Here is a 22,302-nt window from a genome sequence, read left to right on the forward strand (position 1 = left end):
AGCTGTGGGGGTGGGGATTTAGCTCAGTGGTAGAGCGCAAGGCCCTGGGTTCGGTCCCCAGCTCTAAAAAAAAAAAAAAAAGAAAGAAAAAAAAAGAAGCAGCTGTTAGACACAGCTGTGCTGAGAGGCCTCCTTGCTAAACATTTGCCTTGTTACCTTTCACATTGAGATGCTGGCCCCTTCATTGGTGAGAGCTGTGTGCATGTAGGGTGATTTTAGTTCATCCATCATCATCAAGGTCAATTTGGGCAGAATGGGAAAGATGTGGTTGAATGGAGGCCAAATAGAAATTCTGGTTGTTCAGCATACAAATGTGAAGCAATGTACACTTCAGTGTTTAATCTTACTAACAAGTATTTCTTCCATTTGATAGCCTTTAGCTCTGAAAACCACTAACTGTATTGAGTTCTATAAGAACCACAAAAGTGAAATTTAAGGCTTCAGGCTCAGAGTGGCTTTTAATAAAAACTTTTTTTTTTTTTTTTTTTGCTGAACCACATGAGTGAACCAGCTGTGTTACCTGGTTCCAGTGCTAAGACCAGCAAGTGAAGGTGCTGAAATACTTTGGCAGGTTTCGCATGGATTACCTCTGATGCCAGCCCCAAGATATGACGGACAGCCTTTTGGCTTCATTGGAAGCTCATTGCTTTGGTGCTGACATCATCTGGCTAAATGGGTTCATTACAGTTCTTAAGGACTACCTTAATATTTGATTTGTGTTAGAGATGGAAACCTGATAGGTGGGGCTAGAGAGATGGTTCAGCAGTTAAGAGCACATACTGCTCTTGTAGAGGACCCAAGTTCCCAGCACCCGTATCAGGCAGCTCACAACTTGTAACTCCAGCTTCAGGGGGCTCTGATACTCTGGCCTCTTCATGTGCACATGCTCGTATAGACATAGATATAATTAAAAAGAATAAATCTTTTTTTTTAATTTGATAGGTGCCATAAAACTTTTTTAGTTTCTTGGAGACCTCACTTAACACATGTGTGCCAAGTACCTCTGTACATAGTTTTGTTTTAATTCAGAAGTTAATGGGCAATTTCAGAGTTTATCACAATTAGAGTCACTTTAAGTCGTGAATGCTGAAACCCTGCCTAAGCTGTTAGGCCCTGTCACAGGGGAAAAAAAAAAAAAAAAAGAATGAATGAGTGGATGACAGAAGCATACAGGATCAATAAATGATCTACTGTCCGACGTTAGCACGTGACTCCAGGTCCTGTGATGGGTTGGTTCTGTTTGTCTTTCTGGACTGCCATCTTCAGCATTTCCTGGTCTATTTCTCCTGCTGGTCTCTTGGTATTCAGTCTCCAGAGACTGAATGCTGCTTGTTGTTATTCCCACCGTGAGAGAAAGGAAGAGACTCTTGTTCCATATATGCCCATTCAAACATTAGTGCTCCTTCAGAGGCACTTGTATTCTTATTGGCCAGATTGGAGTCACTCGTTCCTACAGCTATGGCTCACAGGTGATGGGGGTCCATACCACTAAAAATGGCCAGGTCTCATAAACAGGATAGGTGCCAGAACAAAATCCAGATTCTGCTAGCATGGTTTTAGAAAAAAAAAGGTTGGTTGTTGAGTAAGCATCTGACAGTGCCCAAATGATTAATGACCTGAGGCTGCCCAGCCTTAAAATCTCCTGTGCCCCTTCTACTTGTCTTGGGCTCAAAGTCCAGGGGCTACAGAAATGGCTCAGCAGCTAAGAACCCTGCTGCTCTTCCAGACAACACAGGTTTGATTCCCAATACACACGTTGCAGCTCACAACCATATCTATTTGCAGTTCCAGGGAATCTAATGTCGTCTTCTGGCCTCCACAGATATCAAACATACATGCAGGCAAAACACTCATACACATTAAAACACAAAAAGCCCAAAAGTCTAAGCCAGATATGGTGGCACATGCTTTTTTTTTCTCTTTTTTCTTTTTTTGGAGCTGGGGACCGAACCCAGGGCCTTGCGCTTGCTAGGCAAGCGCTCTACCACTGAGCTAAATCCCCAACCCCAGTGGCACATACTTTTAATGCCAGCACTAGAGAGGCAGAGGCAGGTGGATTTCTGTGAGTTTAAGGCCAGTCAACCAGAACAGGTGATACCCTGTCTTTAGGAGGGGGAAAAAAATCTGATAATGAAATAGGCCTAACCAACTTTCACAAAATCTTGGGTGGCATTCAGGTTCATAATTAAAATTAATTCCTTCTAACTCTTCATAAAATGTTATTCTCAAATGTTCTGCTCATTTCATAAGGAAATAATTCAAGATGATGCTTGAGGTCAATAAGAGGGCAGGAAAAGCTCTCCCATGCCAGTGGCTGAGTAGCAGAGAAATGGAAATGACCTAGCAAGACACTTAAGGTTAGAGGTGGCTGTGGGAATACAGGAGGAAAGAACCCTTTTTGTGGCACATACAATCTGCAAATGAGAGAGAAATGTACAGAAAATGAAGGAACAGGCAGTTCCAGAAGGCACATCTTGAAATATTTGGCCAAAGGGAGTGAGGGAGACCAGAGATAATTTTTTTTAAGATTTGTGTTTTATTATTTTTAATTATGTGTATGTATGTCTCCATATGGGAATGTGAACGTGATTGCACATGCCCATGAAGGCCAAAAGGTGATGAGTCCCCAGGACTAGAGGTTCAAATGGTTGTGAGCCACCTGATGTGGGTCCTGGCAGTTATCTTCTGGAAGGACAGCAAGTGCTCTTAACAACTGAGTCATTTCTCTAGCCCCTGAGATCATTTTCATTGTCAGTCAGAACTGAAAGCACCAAAAGCGGCTGAGGCTTGGACTGGGCGGGGTGCATGCTGACCACCGGCCTTACAGGGTTTCTGAAGCACCTCAGGGGCTGATTTGTAAACACTGTCTTTTCTTTACAGCACGTGGACACTGGGAACTCTTACCTTTGTGGGTACTTGAAGATTAAAGGCCTTACAGAGGTAAGTGCTTCTTGCCAGGTCTGAGATAGGAAAGTGAGTGGCTTGCTCAACAGCTCAGAGAGTCTAGTACGGCAGTCCCACAGTGTAATTCCTTTGATTGTGTGGACCATAGTACTATAGTTTTGATCGTCTATTTGCAAGTGTACAAAGTCACAGTTTTCCCCCTTTGGTCCTCAGTGTGGAGGAAATGAAGACTCAGCATGGACTCAACCACTGAGCAACACCCACAGCCCTCACAAATCACAGCATGATTGATTAGTCATTTTATGATTGATCTTTGAGTCAGAAAGCCTAGGTTGACCTCAAACTTGAGTTACCTGTCTCAACCTCTGGAATGTTAAGATTATAGCTATGTGCTACCAAGTCTGGCAGTGCTAATCCTTTTTTTTAAGAAAAATTATATGGACTAGAGAGATGGCTCAGCAGGTAAAAGTGCTTGCTAACCAGATATCAAATCATAGCACTCATATAATAAGCTGGTATCTAGTGCACTTTTTTAAATTTTATTTTTATATATATTGGTGTTTTGTTTGCATATACATTTGCACACCAGAAGAGGGCATCAGGTCTCATGGAACTACAAATACAGACACAGTTATACATGGTTGTGAGCTGCCATGATAGGTGGTGGGACTTAAATGCAGAACCTCTGGAAGAGCAGTCAGTGTTACATAACCACTGAGCCATCTCCCCAGTCCTCCAGGGCACCTTTATAAACTCACTTCCAACCTAGGCAGAGAGTAAAGAATCCCTAGAGCTTGCTGGCTTCCTGCCTACCCAAGAAAACACCAGCTCCAGGTTCAGGAGGGGACCCTGTCTCAGAGAAGTATGTAGAAAGTGATAGAAAAGAATGCCTGATAGCCTCTTTTTTTCCTACAAGTACACAAACCTACACAAAACTGTACACATACTCACAAACACAAACAAAAATCTTGAAAGACTGAAGAGATAGTTCAGCAGTTAAAAGCATTTGCAGATGACCCAAACTTTCTTCCCAGGACCCACATTGGACAGCTCACAACCACTGTTAACTCCAGCACCATGGAATCCAAAGCCCTCTTCTGGAATCTGTAGACAACCTCATGCTTCTAGCATATATGCACATGCCCATAAATAAAGAAAAAAATATAACTTCAACCTTTACCAGTCTTTGAGATACAAGAGTGAAGACTTTTGAAGTTAAGTCTTGTAGTTTAGCTGGTTGTGGTAGCACACACCTTTAAACCTAAGGAGTCAGAAGCAAGTAGATCTCTTTTTGAGACCTACCTGCTTTACAGAGTGAGTTCCAGGACAACCAGAGCTACATGGAGGAGTCCTGTCTCAAAACCAAGTGAGTGGGGCTGGGGATTTAGCTCAGTGGTAGAGCGCTTACCTAGGAAGCGCAAGGCCCTGGGTTTGGTCCCCAGCTCCGAAAAAAAGAACCCAAAAAAAAAAAAAAAAAAAAACCAAGTGAGTAAATGTTGTGGGTCATTGGAACAGTGAAAGGGAAGAGCTTGGTTTTCATCCTGATGACTAAAAACAAAGCACTCTGTCCTCTCGTCCAGCTTTCTAATCCTCAAGACTTCTGAGACTTACGAAGCAGAGAAGAGCCTCCCTTCTTTTCCATTAGTGCTAGACAGAAAGAAAAAGGATGCCTAACTGCCCCTGAGTTCCCTGCCAGGAGTGGCTGGGCACAGCCCGATTGCAGCTTCTCAGGGCCTTTATTGCTTCATGGAGTCCTGAATGTCCAGCAGGACTGAGCTGGTTTGAACAGAGCCTGTAAACCTCACTCAGCCCTTTTCTGGATTTGTGACCTTTAGTTTCTCAAGTCTCTCTCCCTCAGCTTCTGCTTAGAGAGTGAAAAACCCCTTTCTACTTCAACAGATAACTTGTCCATGTGGGAAGCATTGTTAGAGTAAGTTGTAAATAAGAATGTGGCTCAAATCAGAGTGCTGTTCTGATACCCCACAGTCTTCTGCTTATCTGCTAGAGGCTGGATAAGGATTCCCTAGGAAGCTTATTATTGGGTATCTTCCCCATCTCTGGAAACTTAACTCAACAGAGGACAGAAAGTGATAGTGAAAAAAGGGGGGGTGGAGGCGAGAGCTCTGCTTTGATTTGCTCTGAGAAAACGTGTAGTAAAACAGGATATGCTCAGGCTGGGCAGTGGTGACACGCCCTTTAATCCCAGCACTTAGGATACAGAGGCAGGTGGATTTCTGTGAGTTTGAGCCATCCTGGTCTAAATAGTGAGCTCCAGGACAGCCAGGGCTATACTTGTCTTAAGGACATCTTTTATAAAAGCAAAAAACAAAAGACTCATAAGTCTCATAACAAAATGTGTAGTATTTTAGAACATTATAACAGGGACTCCAAAACCAATCACGTGAGTTGTAGGAAACTGCTAAAAATGGCAAGAAGCACTAGAAATGTGGGAACAGTATGCAGAAGTGCTGACAGCCGAGAGTTCTTCCCAGAGCAAGCTTCCCTGATGAAGCTCTTCGCTCATGCAGGGGTGCTGCCACAGCTTTGCACTGGACCAGCCCACAGGGATGCATCTGTCCCAGCAAATCTCAGATCCGTGTCCTCCCAAAGCAGTCTGCCCAAGTACAACCCTGTGCCATGCTCCTGTGGGGAACTTAGGAAAGGGTAGTCTGTGGCCTGAGATGCTTAAGGCCAGAACAGGCCACAGAGTGCTTGAAATTCTTCTCTGGTAACATATTACAGCTTTATAGAGACACTTAACACAGCATGTATTTCATCCTTTTAAAGTACAAGTCTCTCTCTCTGTGTTCGAAACACACATTATTCTGTAGCCCTATTTTATTTAGAACTCACTGTAAAAGCCCAGGCTAGCCTTGAGCTTATGATCCTTCTGCCTTAGATGCCTGAGCACTAGGACGACAGGCATGCAGCTCCACATCTGGATAAAGTGTTTAATTCATTATGAGCTTTGGCATAGTCACAGATATGCAGTTGTGAGTCAGTGTGCTGTAGCCACACTGGCCTGTGCAGAGCTGTAATGTGTTGACTGAGCTTTATACCTGGATTGGTTGTTTGTTTATGCTCTCATAACTACTAAAGTATCAGTTGTATCTGGAAGGCAAGTCCATCTCTTGAGTTTCAGGCTTGCCAGGTCTTTGTTCTTCTATACTACCCCAGGACTACACATCTCAAAAAATAAAATAATAGCCAGGAGTTGGTGGTGCACACCTTCAATCCCAGCACTTGGGAAGCAGAGGCAAGTGGAACTCTGTGTGTTTGCAGTTAGCCTAATCTATAGAGGAAGTTCCAGAACTGCCAGACCTACATAGAGAAACCCTTTCTTGAAAAAACAAAGTAATGATAATATGGTGACGACGATGACGACAATAATAATAATAATAATAATAATAATAATAATAATAATAATAATATGGGCTGGAGAGATGGCTCAGTGGTTAACAGCACTGACTGTTCTTCTAGAGGTCCTGAGTTCAATTCCCAGCAACCACATGGTGGCTCACAACCATCTGTAATGGGGTCTGATGCCCTCTTCTGGTGTGTGTGAAGACAGTGACAGTGTACTTGTATACATAAAATAAATCTTTAAAAAAAATAATGAGGGGCTGGAGAGATGGCTCAGAGGTTAAGAGCAATGACTGCTCTTCCAAAGGTCCTGAGTTCAAATCCCAGCAACCACATGGTGGCTCACAACCATTGTAATGAGATCTGATTCCCTCTTATGGTGTGTCTGAAGACAGCTACAGTGTACTCACATAAATATAATAAATACATCTTTAAAAAATTAATGAAATATCAGATATTTAGTTTATTTGGATTAGACTACAGAAGTGGTTTGTTTTATTTATAATATTTGCAGTTTTGTGTATGTAGTGTGAAGTGTTAAAAGTTAAATTTGAGGTTATTTCCCTCACATCACTTGCAAAGTACGGCTTTAATGTTTGCTATTTTTGAACCGTGGCCATCAGACTTGTAAAGAATAAGAATGAAATTGTGTTATCTTTGCATTTCCAAGCTAGCTACCAGTAAGGACCAACAGCATGGGTGTCTGGGAGCCTAGCTCTGAAGCCCAGCTCTGATTGTGGGGAGGCCCTTCACTCCCCTATTGGTCAGGCTAAGGTTGGAAACAGATATAGGCCACACCAGCCAAACTCATGAGACTGATAAATGAGCAAACTGTATATCATTCTTAACTCAACACTTGTTGACCTATTGGCCAAATAACATAAGCCCTGATGACATTTCTGCTTGAGAGACCCATCGTGGGACTGTTTGGAATTAGCCTGGAGTCAGCCTACTCCTGCCTGGTCTCCCTCTCCTTCTCCTCTCTCTAATACCTGCCTTCTGGTGCTGTTTCTGCCTTGTGAATGAGTTAGTATGTATGTATGTTTGTTTTGTTTTTGTTTTTTTCTTATTTTTAATTTTTTTTTTTGGTTCTTTTTTTTTTTTTTTTTTTTGGAGCTGGGGACCGAACCCAGGGCCTTGCACTTCCTAGGCAAGCGCTCTACCACTGAGCTAAATCCCCAACCCCATTTTTAATTTTTTTTAATTAATTTATTTATTTTATGTATGTAGCACACTGTTGTTGTCTTCAGACACACCTGAAGAGGGCATCAGATCCCATTACAGATGGTTGTGAGCCACCATGTGGTTGCTGGGATTTGAACTCAGGACTCTGGAAGAGCAGTCAGTGCCTTAACCACTGAGCCATCTCTCTAGCCTGTTTTTCTGTTTGTTTGTTTGTTTTTTTCCTTATTTTGTTTCTCTAAGTTATTCTAAATTTGGCTTTATGGACAAATTACCTTCCCCCAAGAAATAATGAATCTTTTTGGCGACTTCTGACCAGGATGGGTCCAATTCCTTGTCATTTATGGTATTGGGAATGCATTATATTCACGTGCTTCCTAAAGTGTTTACGAGCTCAGCGCAGAGTTGTAGTGTGCTTTACCTCATGTGCCTGGCCCTCTAAAGGATCCCCAATTGTCAGCCAACTGGCCTGGTATGATATCTTAGCTGTTAGAACTGCTTGACCCTATAACCTTCAGTGCTGTTGCAACAGAACAGTAACAAAGACAGGTGGGGATTCTGAAATGATATTAAAACTCAAAGTTCAGAAACAATATAATCTTAACTTCTTGTTTAAAATATATGGAAGCCAGTTGTGGTGGTGCACACTTTTAATTTCAACTCCTGAGAGGCAGAGGCAAGCAGATCTCCTTGAGTTCAATTCAGACCTGGGGAGTTCCAGGCTGCTACAGCTATACAATAAGACCTTGTCTCAAAAATTAATAAAATAAATAAAATCATATGGAAGATGCTAGAGAGGTGGCCCAGTGGTTAAGAACACTAGCTGATCTTCAGAGGACTGGGATTTGGTTCCTAGCACCCACATGCAGCTCATAACTGTCCTTAACTCCAGATCCAGTGGATCCAGCTCCCTATTCTGGCCTCTGCAGGTACCAGGCATACATGTGACACAGACACAGTGTATAGGCAAAACACCCATACACATAAAATATAAATACGTCTTAAGAGGTATGTAACCTTTAAAATAAAATATTCTATGGACTTTTTGACTTCCATTGTCCTTGCCAAAGATGGATTCGTGTAGTTTTTACCTTAGATTAGATTTCCATTTAGGAAAATCTCGCATCTCATTTCTTCAGTCTGTTATATACGTATATGTATGAGAAACCCAACCCAGCACTCTGAGTGTAGGAGTTTGAGGTTTTGGAGGATGTAGATTTGTATATTTTAAAGTTCACTGTTATGAAATGGGATGTGTGTGAGCTGGGTAGATGTTTGGTAGGTAAAATGCCTGCTAAGGACCTGAGTTCAGATCCCTAGCACGTGCGTCGTGATCATGCCTGTGTCTTTATCATGTCTGTAACCCTAGTGCAGCCTGGATGGAAGCTAACAGATCCCTGGGACTCACTGCCAGCCCATCCATCTGCCAGCTGGTGAGCCCCATCTCAAAAGAAATGGTCAAGAGCAGTAAAGGAGGTCACCGCTGTCAGCCTCCAACCTCCACACCCATGCACGCTGCACGCTGCACGTGCACATGTGCACATGCACACAAAAGAGAAAGAACAGACAGTGTTAGAACACTTGTCTACTGTTCACACCAGGCCCTGGAGTCCATGCAAGAGTGCCAATTAATAATAAAAGGACACATTGGCAGTAGTGTCACAGAAGGCCTCGTCAGTGTGTCCCCTGAGTCACAGGTCTGTGCAGTATTGTTCAAGAGGGTCTTTGCACTTAAAGAAGTGAAAAACTATCAGGTCAGGTCTACTATTTTAATTTGTATTTACTCAAAGTATATGGGTGTTTTTTTTCTACATATATGTCTATGTTCCACGTGGGTACCTGATGCTACAAGACCAGAAGGCGGCATCAGATCCCCTGAGACTGGAGTTAACATACAGTTGTGAGCCACCATGTGGGTGCTGGCAGTGGAGCCTGGACCTCATGGAGCAGCACGTGCTCAACTGCTGAGCCACCTCCACTCTCACCTTTCTTCTTCTTAACGACTGTAACAGCTTAACTTGTGAGGTGGCATCTTTATGAATGGCTGTGATTTTGTATTGCACACATGGTTTGCATATTTTTCCTTATATAAAATTGTTCTTAATCAATGTGACAGAATTAAATGTCTTTCTAGCATATCTGAGACATTTCTTCCAAAGATGTTTCTAGTCCTGGGATAGATATAAAGCCAGGTATGGCGGCACATGCCTTTAATTCTAACAGTTGGGAGAGAGACACAATGATCTCTGTGAGTCCAAGGCCAGCCAGGGGTACATAGTGAGACCTTGACTCAAACCAAAAAGTATAAACGAGGGGCAAGGGAGCTTGAGGATCCGTGAAGGATTGGCTCAAGGTCAAGGGAGATTCAGCTCTGGATACCAACTCTGGAGCTTTTTCTGGGGTGCACCCTGAAAACAACATTAAGTTGTGCTCTGCTTTGACAGTAGAGAATTCAGAGTTTACTTGTAGTAAACAGCGTCCAAATTCTTTTATAAGAGACCAGAACATAACAAGTGAGACTGAAGAGAAGGTCTTCCTTCTAGCAAAGCCTCCAAAGTCCAGAGCCCGTTCATTATTTCAGCAGCTAAATTCAGGTTTATGTCCCTCGCTTGTTGGCAGATCAGGGGATCTAACAATGGTTTTGTTGTGTTGATCTTGTCAGAGTAATTAGGAAAAAGTATAGCAAGATTGGTTACCTCTGAGAGGTGAAAATAGACAGGAAGCAAGAGAGTAAGCACATCGTTGGGAAGCCCGAGGTCTTAGGTTCCATTAGCAGGACCAAGGTAAAATGCTCATTCATTGTCTGTGTAGCTTAGTGGGAGGGAAATCCCTCAGCATGTGTGGAGCCCTGGGGTTAGATCCTGGAATACTACAGACAAACAAATAAACAAAAAGCCAGAAATGCACATTTAATGTCGGATGCTTGCTTTTGCTGCAGGAATATCCAACCCTTACAACCTTCTTTGAAGGAGAAATAATAAGCAAAAAACACCCTTTCTTAACTCGGAAGTGGGACGCAGATGAAGACGTGGATCGGAAACACTGGGTGAGTAAGACTGTGCTCTGCCCTGGGCAGCAGAAGACATCTAGAGATCTGGCAGGCCTGGACCCAGGACCTGGGCCCCATCAGGAGTTAGTCAGAACCTATTCCTACACAAGCCACAGTTACCCCAGGTAATATCGGGTAATATCAACCCTTCAGGTCCTCACAACTTTGTGTGGTTGGTAGAACCCAAGCATCTCTCTCCCCTGTTCTGCCCATCTTTTGTCTACTGTTCCTTTCCAGTCAGCTCTGGAAGATGGAACCCTGTGGAGCAGGTGGCAGTTGCCCCTTATGTCTGGATGGAGTGCAGTACAGTGTGGTTGATGAACCCAGCAAGGGTGCATTGTGTATTTCTGTTCATCCCAGTAAACTCAGAGTAGGCCTAACCTACTCTATCCAGACACTCCTGAGAAATTCAGATTCCAGTCCTTAGTGCTCACGTGTGCAGTGTCCTTATCCCCAACATTGAATATGTCAAAGTAATTCAGAGTTACTTCCCTGGGGTCTTTTCCCTGGTTTATGTTTCACTCTTTACCCAAGTCTTATATCTTCAAAGTTTTGTTTTTTGTCCTATCACACCAGCCTTTGACTTGGTCAAACATTGTGGGGTGGGGAGGAGTATGTGTGTTTTTGTTTGTTTGTTTGTTTGTTTGTTTTGAGATAGGATCTTCTTTTGTAACCCAGATTGACTTGAAAATCTCAGATATTCTCTTGCCTCAGCCTTCCAAGTGCTGCATAACAGGTGTATGCCACCATGCCCAGCTGGCTTTTGGTTTTTTTTTTTTTTTTTTTTTCTTTTTTTTTTTTTCGGAGCTGAGGATCGTACCCAGGGCCTTGCGCTTGCTAGGCAAGCGCTCTACCACTGAGCTAAATCCCCAACCCTGTTTTTTTTTTTTTTTAAAGATTTTATTTATTCATTTTATATATGATGAGTACACTGTAGCTGTCTTCAGACACACCAGAAGAGGGCATCAGATCTCTTTACAGATGGTTGTGAGCCACCATGTGGTTGCTGGGATTTGAACTCAGGACCTCTGGAAGAGCAGTCGGTGCTCTTAACCACTGAGCCATCTCTCCAGCCCTGGCTTTTGGTTTTGAGATAGGGTCTTGTATGTTTACCTTAAGTTTATGGTATGGAATAACTGCCTGTGCTACCACTCTTCTGTTGTAGTCCAGAGTCAGACGTGCTATTGTGCTCTTAGATTTACCTGTTAGTGACACTGAAAGCAGGGGTTGTGGTCATCAAGTCAGGGTTCCATATGCTTTATATCCTTATGATAACATTTATGACGGAACATATCAGACTATATTATAGTGCTTTGACTCCTGTGTATATTAAACTTTTACTGTTGGCCTTTTATAATTATTTTACAGAGTATGTACTTATTTACAAATATTAGATGGGAAAATGTGTGGTGACGGTGCACAGACCTGAGGAAGACACGAGCTTCATTTGGCCCTCTTTTGGGGCCTTTCATATCTGAGTTTGCATTTTGTGTATTCAACTGATTGTAGATTGAAAATGTTTGGAGAAAGTAACTCATTGATTCTCCTTTGCAGTACAAGAAAATGCTAGTAAAAAATATTCTGCCTCAGATGAGGAGATGGCTTAGCCTTTAAGGGCACTTACTGCTCTTCCACAGGACTCAGGTTCGGTGCCCAGCACCATGTGGCAGCTTACAACTGTCCAACTCCAGTTGCAGGGGCTATGACACTTCTTCTGGCCTCCTTGGCACACACATGGTGCACATAAATACATGCAGGTAAAACACCTATACACATAAAATAGAACTTAAAAACAATATTGCCAGGAGTGGGGAAATGTGATTTTTTTTTTTTCTTTTTCTTTTTTTCGGAGCTGGGGACCGAACCCAGGGCCTTGCGCTTGCTAGGCAAGCACTCTACCACTGAGCTAAATCCCCAACCCCGGAAATATGCTTTTAATCTCAACACCCAGAGGCAGAAGCCGGCAGATCAAGGTGATTTTGAGGCCAGCTTGGTCTACATAGTAAGTTCCAGACCAGACAGGGCTATGCTATGAGACCCTGCCTTTAAAAAGGAAAATGTGTCTTCATTCAGCTACTTTCTTCTGCACAGTACAGTACAGCATTCCAGTTACCTAGAGACAGGGGCACACACATCACCCGTATCATCTGAGGGATTCAGTATCTGGGGATTTTGATGTCTGTACAGGGTCCTGGGATCCATCCATTACCCAGACCAAGAGTTGACTACAGACTTTTAGGGAACTTTTTGGTTTGGGTTAAATATTTTGGTTTTGTTTAGTTTGGTCTTTTTACAAAAATAAAAACCCTTTGTTGTTTGTTGGTTTTGTTGGTTGGTTATGTGGTTGTTCATTTGGGTTTTTTTGTTTTGTTTTGTTTTGTTTTGTTGTTTTTATTGTTTTTGTTTTGTTTTGTTTTGTTTTTTTGAGACAGGTTCTCAGTGTGTAGCCCTGGCTGTCTTGGAACTCACACTGTAGACCAGGCTGGCTTCACACTCACAGAGATCCTCTTGCCTCTGCCCTCTGTGTGCTGGGATTAAAGGCGTGAGTCACCACACCTAGTCCTTTGTCTTTATTTCTAAGTTATGCATATGTTAGCCCTTTCCAATTGCTACCTGAATATCTGGCACAAGCCTGATGTCTAACCATAGGAACCAGCTTTTCTATATCCGCTTTTCTCAGTTGGACAGGCACCCACTCTTTCAGTTTCTGTCTAGGCAGTCCTTGAACTCGGAATACTCTCCTGTCTCAGCCTCCCGTGTGCTGCAGTTGTGTATGTCTACCACCACACCTAGCCCCGGCATGCTGTTACTAGGTGTCCCGGAATACTCTTCTTGTTTTTGTTTGGTTGGTTCTTTGGTTTTTATTTTATTTTAGATTTATTATTTTAAAGCACAGCTTGTGCTTTACCGACTGAGCCCTCTTCCGTCCTTTTGTCTTTGTCTTTTGTTTGGGTAAGACAAGACTTCTCTGTGTAGCCCTGGTTTTTCTAGAACTTGCTATGTAGACCAAGCTAATTTTGAGCTCAGGGATACTGCTGACTCTTCTTCTCAAGTACTAGAATTAAAAGTACATGCTACCAGCCAGCTGCAGTGGCACATGCTTTTCATCTAGCACTTGGGAGGCAGAGGCAGGCAGTTCTCTGAGTTCCAAGCCAGCCAGGGCTACTCAGAGAATCCTATCTTGAAAAACCAAAGAAAGAAAAAAAGAAAAAGTACAGCACCATTTTGTTTTTAAGGTAAGTAGTCTGGGCTGGCTTTGTATCCCCTGTGTAGCTGAACATGGCATTGTGCTCCTGGTTCTCCTGTCTCACCTCGTATTGAGGTATTGTACTGTGTCCTTGCCCCTTTGTATTTTTGTTTTTTTGTGTTTGAGACAGGGTCTCATTAAGTAGTTAGTTCTGGCTGTCCTAGAACTATGTAGACAAGCTAGGCCTTGAACTCACAGAGGTCTCTGCTTCCTGAGTTTTGGGACTAAAGGTGTGTGCCACCATGCCTAGCAACACTCTAGCTATTTCTTTGCTGAAATCCCATTAGTCCATTTTACTTTACGTGTTCTGATAGGTTATTCTAGGACTGTGCCCATTCGCACCCCTTAGACCTTATCCACTGGCTGTGTTTTCCGGGCACACAATCAAGTAGCACTTTGTCCGCCTAGCTGTCCTCTGCAGACATCGTGAGCTCAGACGTACCTTTCCTTGTGTGGATCACTGAAACTCTTCTTTCTGTTGTTTTTAGGGCAAGTTTCTGGCTTTTTATCAGTATGCAAAATCATTTAATTCAGATGACTTTGATTATGAAGAACTGAAAAATGGGGATTATGTCTTCATGAGGTGGAAGGTAAGGTCTGCCCAGGCCATCTCCCCAAACTCCCATGTGTCAGATTCCCAGGCCATCTGTCTCAAACACCCACACACACTTCCTCTTGCAGGTTATGCCTTCCCCTCGGGGACCGTCCATGCTGGTTGCTCATCACAGTGTGTCTTCATGACAGTCCTACGCACTTGTAGGCAGCAGTGTAGGTGGCTGCAGAGCACACCTCAGGAAACTGCCTATGCCGTTTAGTTTATGCCAGAAGGCACTGCTGTCCAGTGTCCTCTTGTTTCATTCTCCCACCCAAGAATCCTGTGAACCTCCAGGATGAGTCATCCAAGTGTTCTGGGGACTCTTTTGCTTGAACTTAGTCATCACTGCATCCTATTCCTACCAGGAGCTTAAATGTCATCAGAATGACTGCTCTCCAACCACGTCCTCTACCCAGTGCTCAGGAAGTGAGGGACTGGAAATGGAGCATGAGCTCTTGACTCCTAGTTTTTCAGTGGATTGGCTTTTACCTGAGAGCCCTATGCCCCTCACTATGGTGGTGGCCATCTACAACCACATGAATGCAAGTCCATGTAGCAAGTTTGTGAACGACTTTGGGAACACCCGCCCAGCTGCAGTCCCCATTATCTGGTCTGAAAAGAGAAAGAAAGCTACTTGAATCTGATATTACAGTGTTCATAAAGATCAGGCAGCTAAAGTGGCCGTTTGTTTGCTGTCTGTGCTTTGTGGCTGATCATTTGGGATGTGGGATGTCATTTCCTCACTGGACAGTAACTGGGTAGCACACAGTGAGCTTCCCTCTCTAGCCCCCTCTGCCGTCCAGCACTGACTGAGCCTCCCTCCCCAGCTGCTCTGCAGTGGGAAACATGCCAACTAACATCACAGCTCCTGCTCTGATACTTAGAATTGTTTCCCTGCGCTGAGGAAGTAACTCAGGGCTTGGGCATGCTGGACAAACGTTCTACTACTGAGCTAGACCTCAACCCTGAACTAAACTTTTAAAATGATATTTGAAGGTTGAAAAGGGCAGAAAAGAGTGTCCATTAAAAAAAAAAACTGGGGCTGGGGATTTAGCTCAGTGGTAGAGCGCTTACCTAGGAAGCACAAGGCCCTGGGTTCGGTCCCCAGCTCCAAAAAAAAAGAACCAAAAAAAAAAAAAAAAAAAAAAAAAAACTGGACAGGGATTGAGAGTGTTTGTGGTAGAGCATTTGTCTAGCATACACAAAGCCCTGAGCTTCATCCCAGCATTGGAAGATAAATAAAAACAGTTTGGTAAAGCAGTGCAGTTGCCTCCAGACAATTTCTCTTAGAGTAACACACATGGGATTTTGGTTCACCTGAAGTACCTGGGGCTTTTAACTCTGTCTCCCAGAGAACAGGAGCAAGGACATAGTCTTTCACTCCTTGTTGCCAGTTTAGATGGCAGATCACCTGTGTTTGTTGCATAAACAGTGCTGCTTCTGTGACTTTGGTAAGGTGTCATGGGGACTCTTAACACAGAATGACCAGAGACGCCAGTAGATGCGATTACCTCATTATTAGAGGTAATCAAGATCCAGTGACAGTTCCTGGGAACCAGAACTGAAACTTATTCTCTCTAGGTTATTCTGTCACTGGTCTCTGAGAGGTATGTGGGCAGACAAGTAAGCAAGAAAGGAGTATTCATGGGTCTATTAGGCCCCAGCAATGTCTCTGTGGGCTCCCACAGTAGGTAGGGTACTGTAGTAGCTATGAACACCACCCCCAAACCAGACAGAGACCCAGTAACCAGAGTAGGGCCATGTGGTCACAGGTTTTTGTTTTATTTGGGGGCTTTCATTTTGTTTTGTTTTGTTTTTAGCAGTCTTTAGAATTCTCTGGTGTCTTTACTGAAAGGGAAGGTCTTGACTGGTCCCATATCTGTGTGCAGGAGCAGTTCCTAGTCCCGGACCACACAATCAAAGACATCAGCGGTGCTTCCTTTGCTGGCTTCTATTACATCTGCTTTCAGAAGTCAGCAGCCTCCATAGAGGGCTACTACTACCATCGGAGTTCAGAATGGTAAGGACCGCAGGCACTGGCCTGGACTCCGGCTGTCGCGTCTGAACAGAGACCATCCCAGTCCGCCTCTGTCCAAATCTTGTGCTCTGTGCGGTGCAGAGGTGGTTTAGATGGTTTCCCACTGAACAGGGCTCTCTCCTTTCTTTTTTTTTTTTTTTTTTTTTTTTTTTTTTTGGAGCTGGGGACCGAACCCAGGGCCTTGCGCTTCCTAGGTAAGCGCTCTACCACTGAGCTAAATCCCCAGCCCCGGCTCTCTCCTTTCTATCGAGTGAACTGAAAAGTGGATAGTATGTAAAGATGTCACTTCTAAATGCTGTAAAATGTTTTAGACTTTTAATTTAATGTATATGCATACCACATGTGTACCTGGTGCCTGACGAGATCAGAGGCATTGGATCCCCACCAACTAGAGTTCTGAAGGGTTGTGAGCCACCATATGGTTGCTGAGAACCAGATCTGGATCTTCTGCATGACCAAGTATTCTTAACCGAGCCATCTCGCTCTCCAGCCCCATGTCTGTCTGTCTGTCTCTGTCTCTGTCTGTGTGTGTGTGTGTGTGTGTGTGTGTGTGTGTGTGTGTGTGTGTGTGTTTGAGTGAGTGAGAGACAGAGACAGAGACAGAGACTCTCACACACTAGAGGAACCTCATGCTTGTTATGTGGGTAAGTAAGTGTTCTTTCACCAAGCAGCACCACTATATACTTTCAGGCAGTGTTGCATTTTCAGGATTGATTACCTCAATCCTGATCATTTTTTATACATTCCTCATAAATTTACCATCAAGGTTACTGTAATCTCTTACAGACAACGTGACTTTTCAGTTACCGCTGGCACTACCTCTCGTGCACTTGATCTTGGTCTAATGAGTGAGGGACCATGAGTGTTCACGTTCCTGCCTTATGATTCTCAAGGCAGGGACTGAAGGGACCTGGTTGGAGAGATGGCTGGGCAGTGAGGAGCGTGTCATGCTGTCCCAGAGGACCAGATTTAGATCTCAGCACTCACATGGCAGCTTACAACTGCCCGTAACTCCAGTTCCACGGAATTTAATGCTCTTTTCTTCCAAGTACCCACACATATGTAGTACACATAAATTCACACAAGACTCACCCACATAAATAAAACTTAAATAAGTTGTTTAAAAATAAAATGGGACACTATTTTCTTTCCATTTTTGTTGTTGTTTTGGTTCTTATTCCTTGCTTACTTGTGAATGACCCTAGCCTACATCAATTCAAATTCTTTGTTTTTTTAGTTTTGCTTCTTTTGTGAACCTACATACTGAGTTATGTTTGTTTGTTTGTTTGTTTGTTTGTTTGTTTGTTTGTTTGTAGACATAGTTTACTGGTGACCATGAACTGAAGTAGCCAGGAACTTGTGATTCTCCTGCCCCCCAGCTCCCTGGTAGCTCAGACTACAGACCTGTGCTCCAGGACTGACTCAGGGTTGTGGTGTTGTTTCAGACAGGCTCTCACTATGTACCCCTGGCTGACCTGGAAGTCTGTGTAGATTAGGCTGGCCTCAAACTCATAGAGCTCTAACTGCTTCTGCTCTCATGTGGTGATTTAAAAGGCTTGTATCTCTAGGACAGTCAGGGCTACACAAAGAAACTGTGTTTCAAAAAAAAAGAAGAAGAATAAAAGGCTTGTGTCACTATCCCCAGATTTAGGGTCCTATTTTTGTGAACTGTATTACAGTTGTTTTATAAAAGCAGTTCTTAGGCATGATACAGAGGGAACTAGTTAGGTAGAGTGAGTTAGCAAAGCCAGACACAGTAGTTATTATATTCTTGTGTTTCCAGCTGCTTGGGAGACTGATACAGATGCATTGCTTGGTTCTAGGAGTTCAGGACCAGCCTGGGATGCACAGTGATATCCCACTTAAAAAATATAACAAAATGGGATATCTAGAGAGAGATGGCTCAGCAGTTAAGAGCACTTATTGTTTTTCCTGAGGACTTAGATTTGATTTCCAGCATCATATGGTAGCTCATCATCTTTAATTCCAGTTCCAGAGGATCTGATGCCCTCTTTTATCCTCCACAGGCACCAAGCACACACATGGTACACACATGCACATGCACAAAATAAGAAGAAAACAAAAATTTAGCAAAATTGAGGCTTGATGGCACACATGTTTAATCCCAACACTCAGGAGCCAGAAGCAGGTGGATCACAGTGAGTCTGAGGCCAGCCTGGTCTACATGGGGAATTCCGGGCCAGCTACAGCTACATAGTAAAGACCTTACCTTTATGTACATAACTGGAAATGGTTTAGCACCTCAATCCGAATATAATTGGCAGGGACTCTGGGTAGAGTTCTCCAGCCTCCTTTGCTCAGAATACCTAAGCAAACTATTCTGTCTCTCCTCTGTTACAGGTATCAGTCCCTCAACCTGACCCATGTTCCTGAACACAGTGCACCCATCTATGAGTTCCGGTGACAGTGGTTCAGAACAGTGGCCAAATAAAACTGAACTTGGCAACAAAGAGCTTTGCCAAGGAAATTATGTACCTGCCAGAACCAGGAGAGGTGTGTTCCTGTTCCTTCAGAGCAGACTTCATCAGAAAGCATGAATGTTAACCTACAGGATCCAAGGAGCATGGCCAACCTGCAGGCAGGCAGAGGGAGTTGTCCACCTCCCACCCTCCTTCCTCTCAGTGGCATTGTGGTCACCATCTGTTTCTGAACAACCTTAAATGCACTTTCCTTCCTGCACAGCTAACTTCTGCATCACTGAAATGCAATCTTTCCTCGGCCTGCTCTAGCCAAGTGGGAGGTCAGCTGCTGGGTCACCTTAGCCTTGGTGCTCAGTGATCTCCACCCAGGCCCTACTCCTTCCCCAGTTGCTTGTTTGGTAGCCCAAGGAAAGGCAGAGCCCAGCATCTTGTGCCCCAGAGCTCTATGTGAGGAGTTGTCTGGGCCCAGCATCTACCACCAATGAAATGAGATGGGGACCCTGGTGGGCCTCATCAATGTTTGATCCAGGTTGGATGTCTTGTGGGGCCCCGTATGTTAACAATGCAAGACTAGCACATGGCTGTCGGGTTTTCTGGGCCTGCTGTTGGGGATCACTAAATTTAAGGCTTCCAGATCCCTGGCGGGAGTAGATCCCAAACTGCTTTCTCAGTACATTTGCTCCAAACTTCTGAACTTGAGGGCAATACTAAAATAAAAGAGTTTTTTATTACAAAATTATTATTTTTATGGTACCTTTAACAAGGACCCTATGGCAAATGCACAATTATTCCGAATTACATTTTATCGTTTTCACATTGAAAACAGCAAATGTTGACTTAGTGACTTTTATATCTATGTCTATATGTATATTTAATCAACCAGCAGTTTTAAAACAAGTCATCCTGGTACAAAAGTTTTGCAGCATTGCTTAAATTACAGTGCTAAACACAAGAACTGTTTCCAGGGCCAGCTGAGCATTTGCACCCCTCCTTTTGCTACTCAGAACACCAGTGTGTCATGACAACCCTTTCCAAAGGCAGAGGGGCCTCCATTCTCCGGAGAGGATGATTCAGATGTTGGCAGGCGTGGTCAGGAAGAAATGCGCTCAAATAACTCGAGGCTCATGTGCCAAAGTGTGAGGGAGGGGAGTGGTTTGGTTTGGTTTGGTTTGGTTTTTCTAAATGTTTAAAAAGCTTAATAGGTTGGCATCAGTTGTAGTCCACAATATGTCAGGACTTTGGGGAATTCTGGTGATTTACAGGTCTAAACACAAGGAAAAAGCTTTAACATGAATGCAGCATCAGGGCTGGGAGTGCAGCTGATGGCACACGAGCTTGTCACACAGGAGGACCTCGCTTCTTTTGCTTCCATTCCCTGTGTGGGAAAAGGAACACGAAGGGGTAGCAGGGTGGCCGGCCTCGCATTGTGCTGGATGTTACTGACTATCTGGAGAGCCTTAAAGGAGCAGAAGTGGGGAAAGGAACCAGCAGGTACTTGTGATATCCATACTCCCAAGACTTACCCATTCAGTAAAGTTGGAGCCCAGAAACCATAAAAATAAATCATCCCAAGACTTAGGTAGAAAAAAAATAATTCACATCCATTGCTAGGGCTGAATCAACGGTTCCTTTCCCTCAAAAAGCAATTTGGGTATGACGGTGCACCTATAGTCCCAGCTACTCACTCAGAAGCCTGAGCCCATGAATAAGAGTCAGTCTAAGGTGAAACTAAACTTCATCTGATACCAAAAGCAACTGAATATCAGATGTCCGCCTCTGATCAGAAACTCCTGGTTTATACCACGGGACACCATTGCTTTAATTAAGCTGAGGGACAACACTGAAGATTGAAGGAGGCTGAGAGACTGGCTCTGCTGGCTTTTTCCCTGCAGCACCCTCGGCTCCTCTGACTGTCCTTTCCACCATGCCGTTGAGCCCTTGTGTGCGTGCAGTAGATGGAGTTACCCTGAAGTCACCTTGAGCTTGTGTATAACTCAAGTAGCACATCTGTGACCAGCTCCTCTTGTAAACTGGGCAGGCCAGGTTGAAGCTAGGGATTTCCTCCCTGTACCTTCCCCTCCCTTTGTTTCTTTTAATCTCTTTGTAGTCGTCTCACTTTGTAACTCTGGCTGGCCTGGAGCTCGCTTTGTAGCCCAGGCAGACCTTGAACTCACTGAGATCACCTGACTACTCAGAGTACTAGGATTAAAGGTGTAAGCCACCACACCTGCTTTTACTCTCTTAGCTAGGGAAGTGTTCCTGCTCTGCTTAGAAAGATGAGGGAAGGATGCCTTCAGCAGCCTTCAGACCCACCCGAAGACTTGCTGCTTAGAAGTCTGCCCCTGCGCACTGGGAAGGAATAAACATGTTCCACTTCCTAGTAACTTCCACCTGGTGGACTGTAACTACTTTTCCTTTTCTGTCCCTGGAGGACCTCTGGGAACGTGTCTCCCTTAGTAGCTCTTTCTCTAGCTGTCTGGGTGGTTTACACGCCTCTGGTACTGTGTGCAATATCTTTGACTGATGCTTGTATCTAACATTGAAAAATAAGTGCAGACTGCAAATTTCCTACTGTTCTTGTCCAGCAAGCCAGCCCCCAGGCAGGGACTAGGTCTGGCTGGCCTTACCCTCCGCTCAGAAGGCTCCACTGCTGTGGCCAGCTGTGGCCCTCTCATTCCCTGCTTACCCATCTACCCACCTATCTCCTTTAAGATTGTCTAGCATTTCAGCTGCAGTCCAAAAGTAAGTAGACAATGCCTAATACCAAGTAGACAGTTGGTATACCGGCCCTGTTAGCAGTGTTGGAGTCAGACTCCAGTGGAACAAAGGGGTTTCTCAACGTCTTCTGCTTTCAGAAGCAGGGAATTTATATTCCCTTTAAGGCCTTGAATGGATTGTTTTTCCTCATAAGATAGTCACTGATAAGCTAATTTTTAAAAAGAAATGCCATTAAGTATGTTACATTGTGGTTTAAAATTACTAACAAGTTCTGGGAAAGAAAAATACTTGATTTTGAAACTTAAATGTTTTTTAAAAATTAGATTTGAATGGGCACAAAATATGAATATTTTGTTTCTTTATGGAAGACCTGTGGAAAGGGTTTGAAGATTTGCAATGGGAGAAGTATTTTGCAGAGCTATCAATGTCTAAATAATTTTTAAAAAAAAAATAATAATAAAGGTATTTAAGCAGTGTGTGTCCAATTTCTAAGTCAAAACATTTCGTTAGGAGAAACCAGCCCCATTGTGGCCCTGTAGCTACAGAGGTAGACCAGAATCTTGTGTGGGCCATGTCTTAAGGGTGTCATGCCACACATAGATGAACATGTCTATCTTCCATGATATTGGGAGTCATTGAATGAAATAAATTCACAAGGTTTAGTGATTTCAGTGATGGCAGTTTGTCATAAACTTACCTTGGTCACGACCCATGCCAATGCAGGTGTTTTATTCCATTCTTAATTACTAAAATGAGCTCAGCACA

At 43.7% G+C, this 22,302-nt stretch overlaps 1 protein-coding gene across 2 annotated transcripts in view; it reads left to right on the top strand.

Moving 5' to 3' along the window:
* The window catches only part of Gid4 (GID complex subunit 4), a 26,078-nt gene extending 4,063 nt beyond the window's left edge, over positions 1–22,015 (top strand). For both annotated transcript variants that reach the window (NM_001398917.1, XM_063269843.1), the window contains exons 2-6: positions 2,881–2,940; positions 10,388–10,495; positions 14,234–14,335; positions 16,230–16,360; positions 18,740–22,015. In NM_001398917.1, coding sequence (NP_001385846.1) covers positions 2,881–2,940; positions 10,388–10,495; positions 14,234–14,335; positions 16,230–16,360; positions 18,740–18,803 — 465 coding nt within the window. In that variant the 3' untranslated portion in view covers positions 18,804–22,015. The remainder of the gene's footprint in view (positions 1–2,880; positions 2,941–10,387; positions 10,496–14,233; positions 14,336–16,229; positions 16,361–18,739) is intronic.
* Positions 22,016–22,302: the final 287 nt, after the last annotated feature.

The sequence above is a fragment of the Rattus norvegicus genome, chromosome 10 (genome assembly GCF_036323735.1).
Source record: "Rattus norvegicus strain BN/NHsdMcwi chromosome 10, GRCr8, whole genome shotgun sequence".
NCBI classification, from domain to species: domain Eukaryota; kingdom Metazoa; phylum Chordata; class Mammalia; order Rodentia; family Muridae; genus Rattus; species Rattus norvegicus.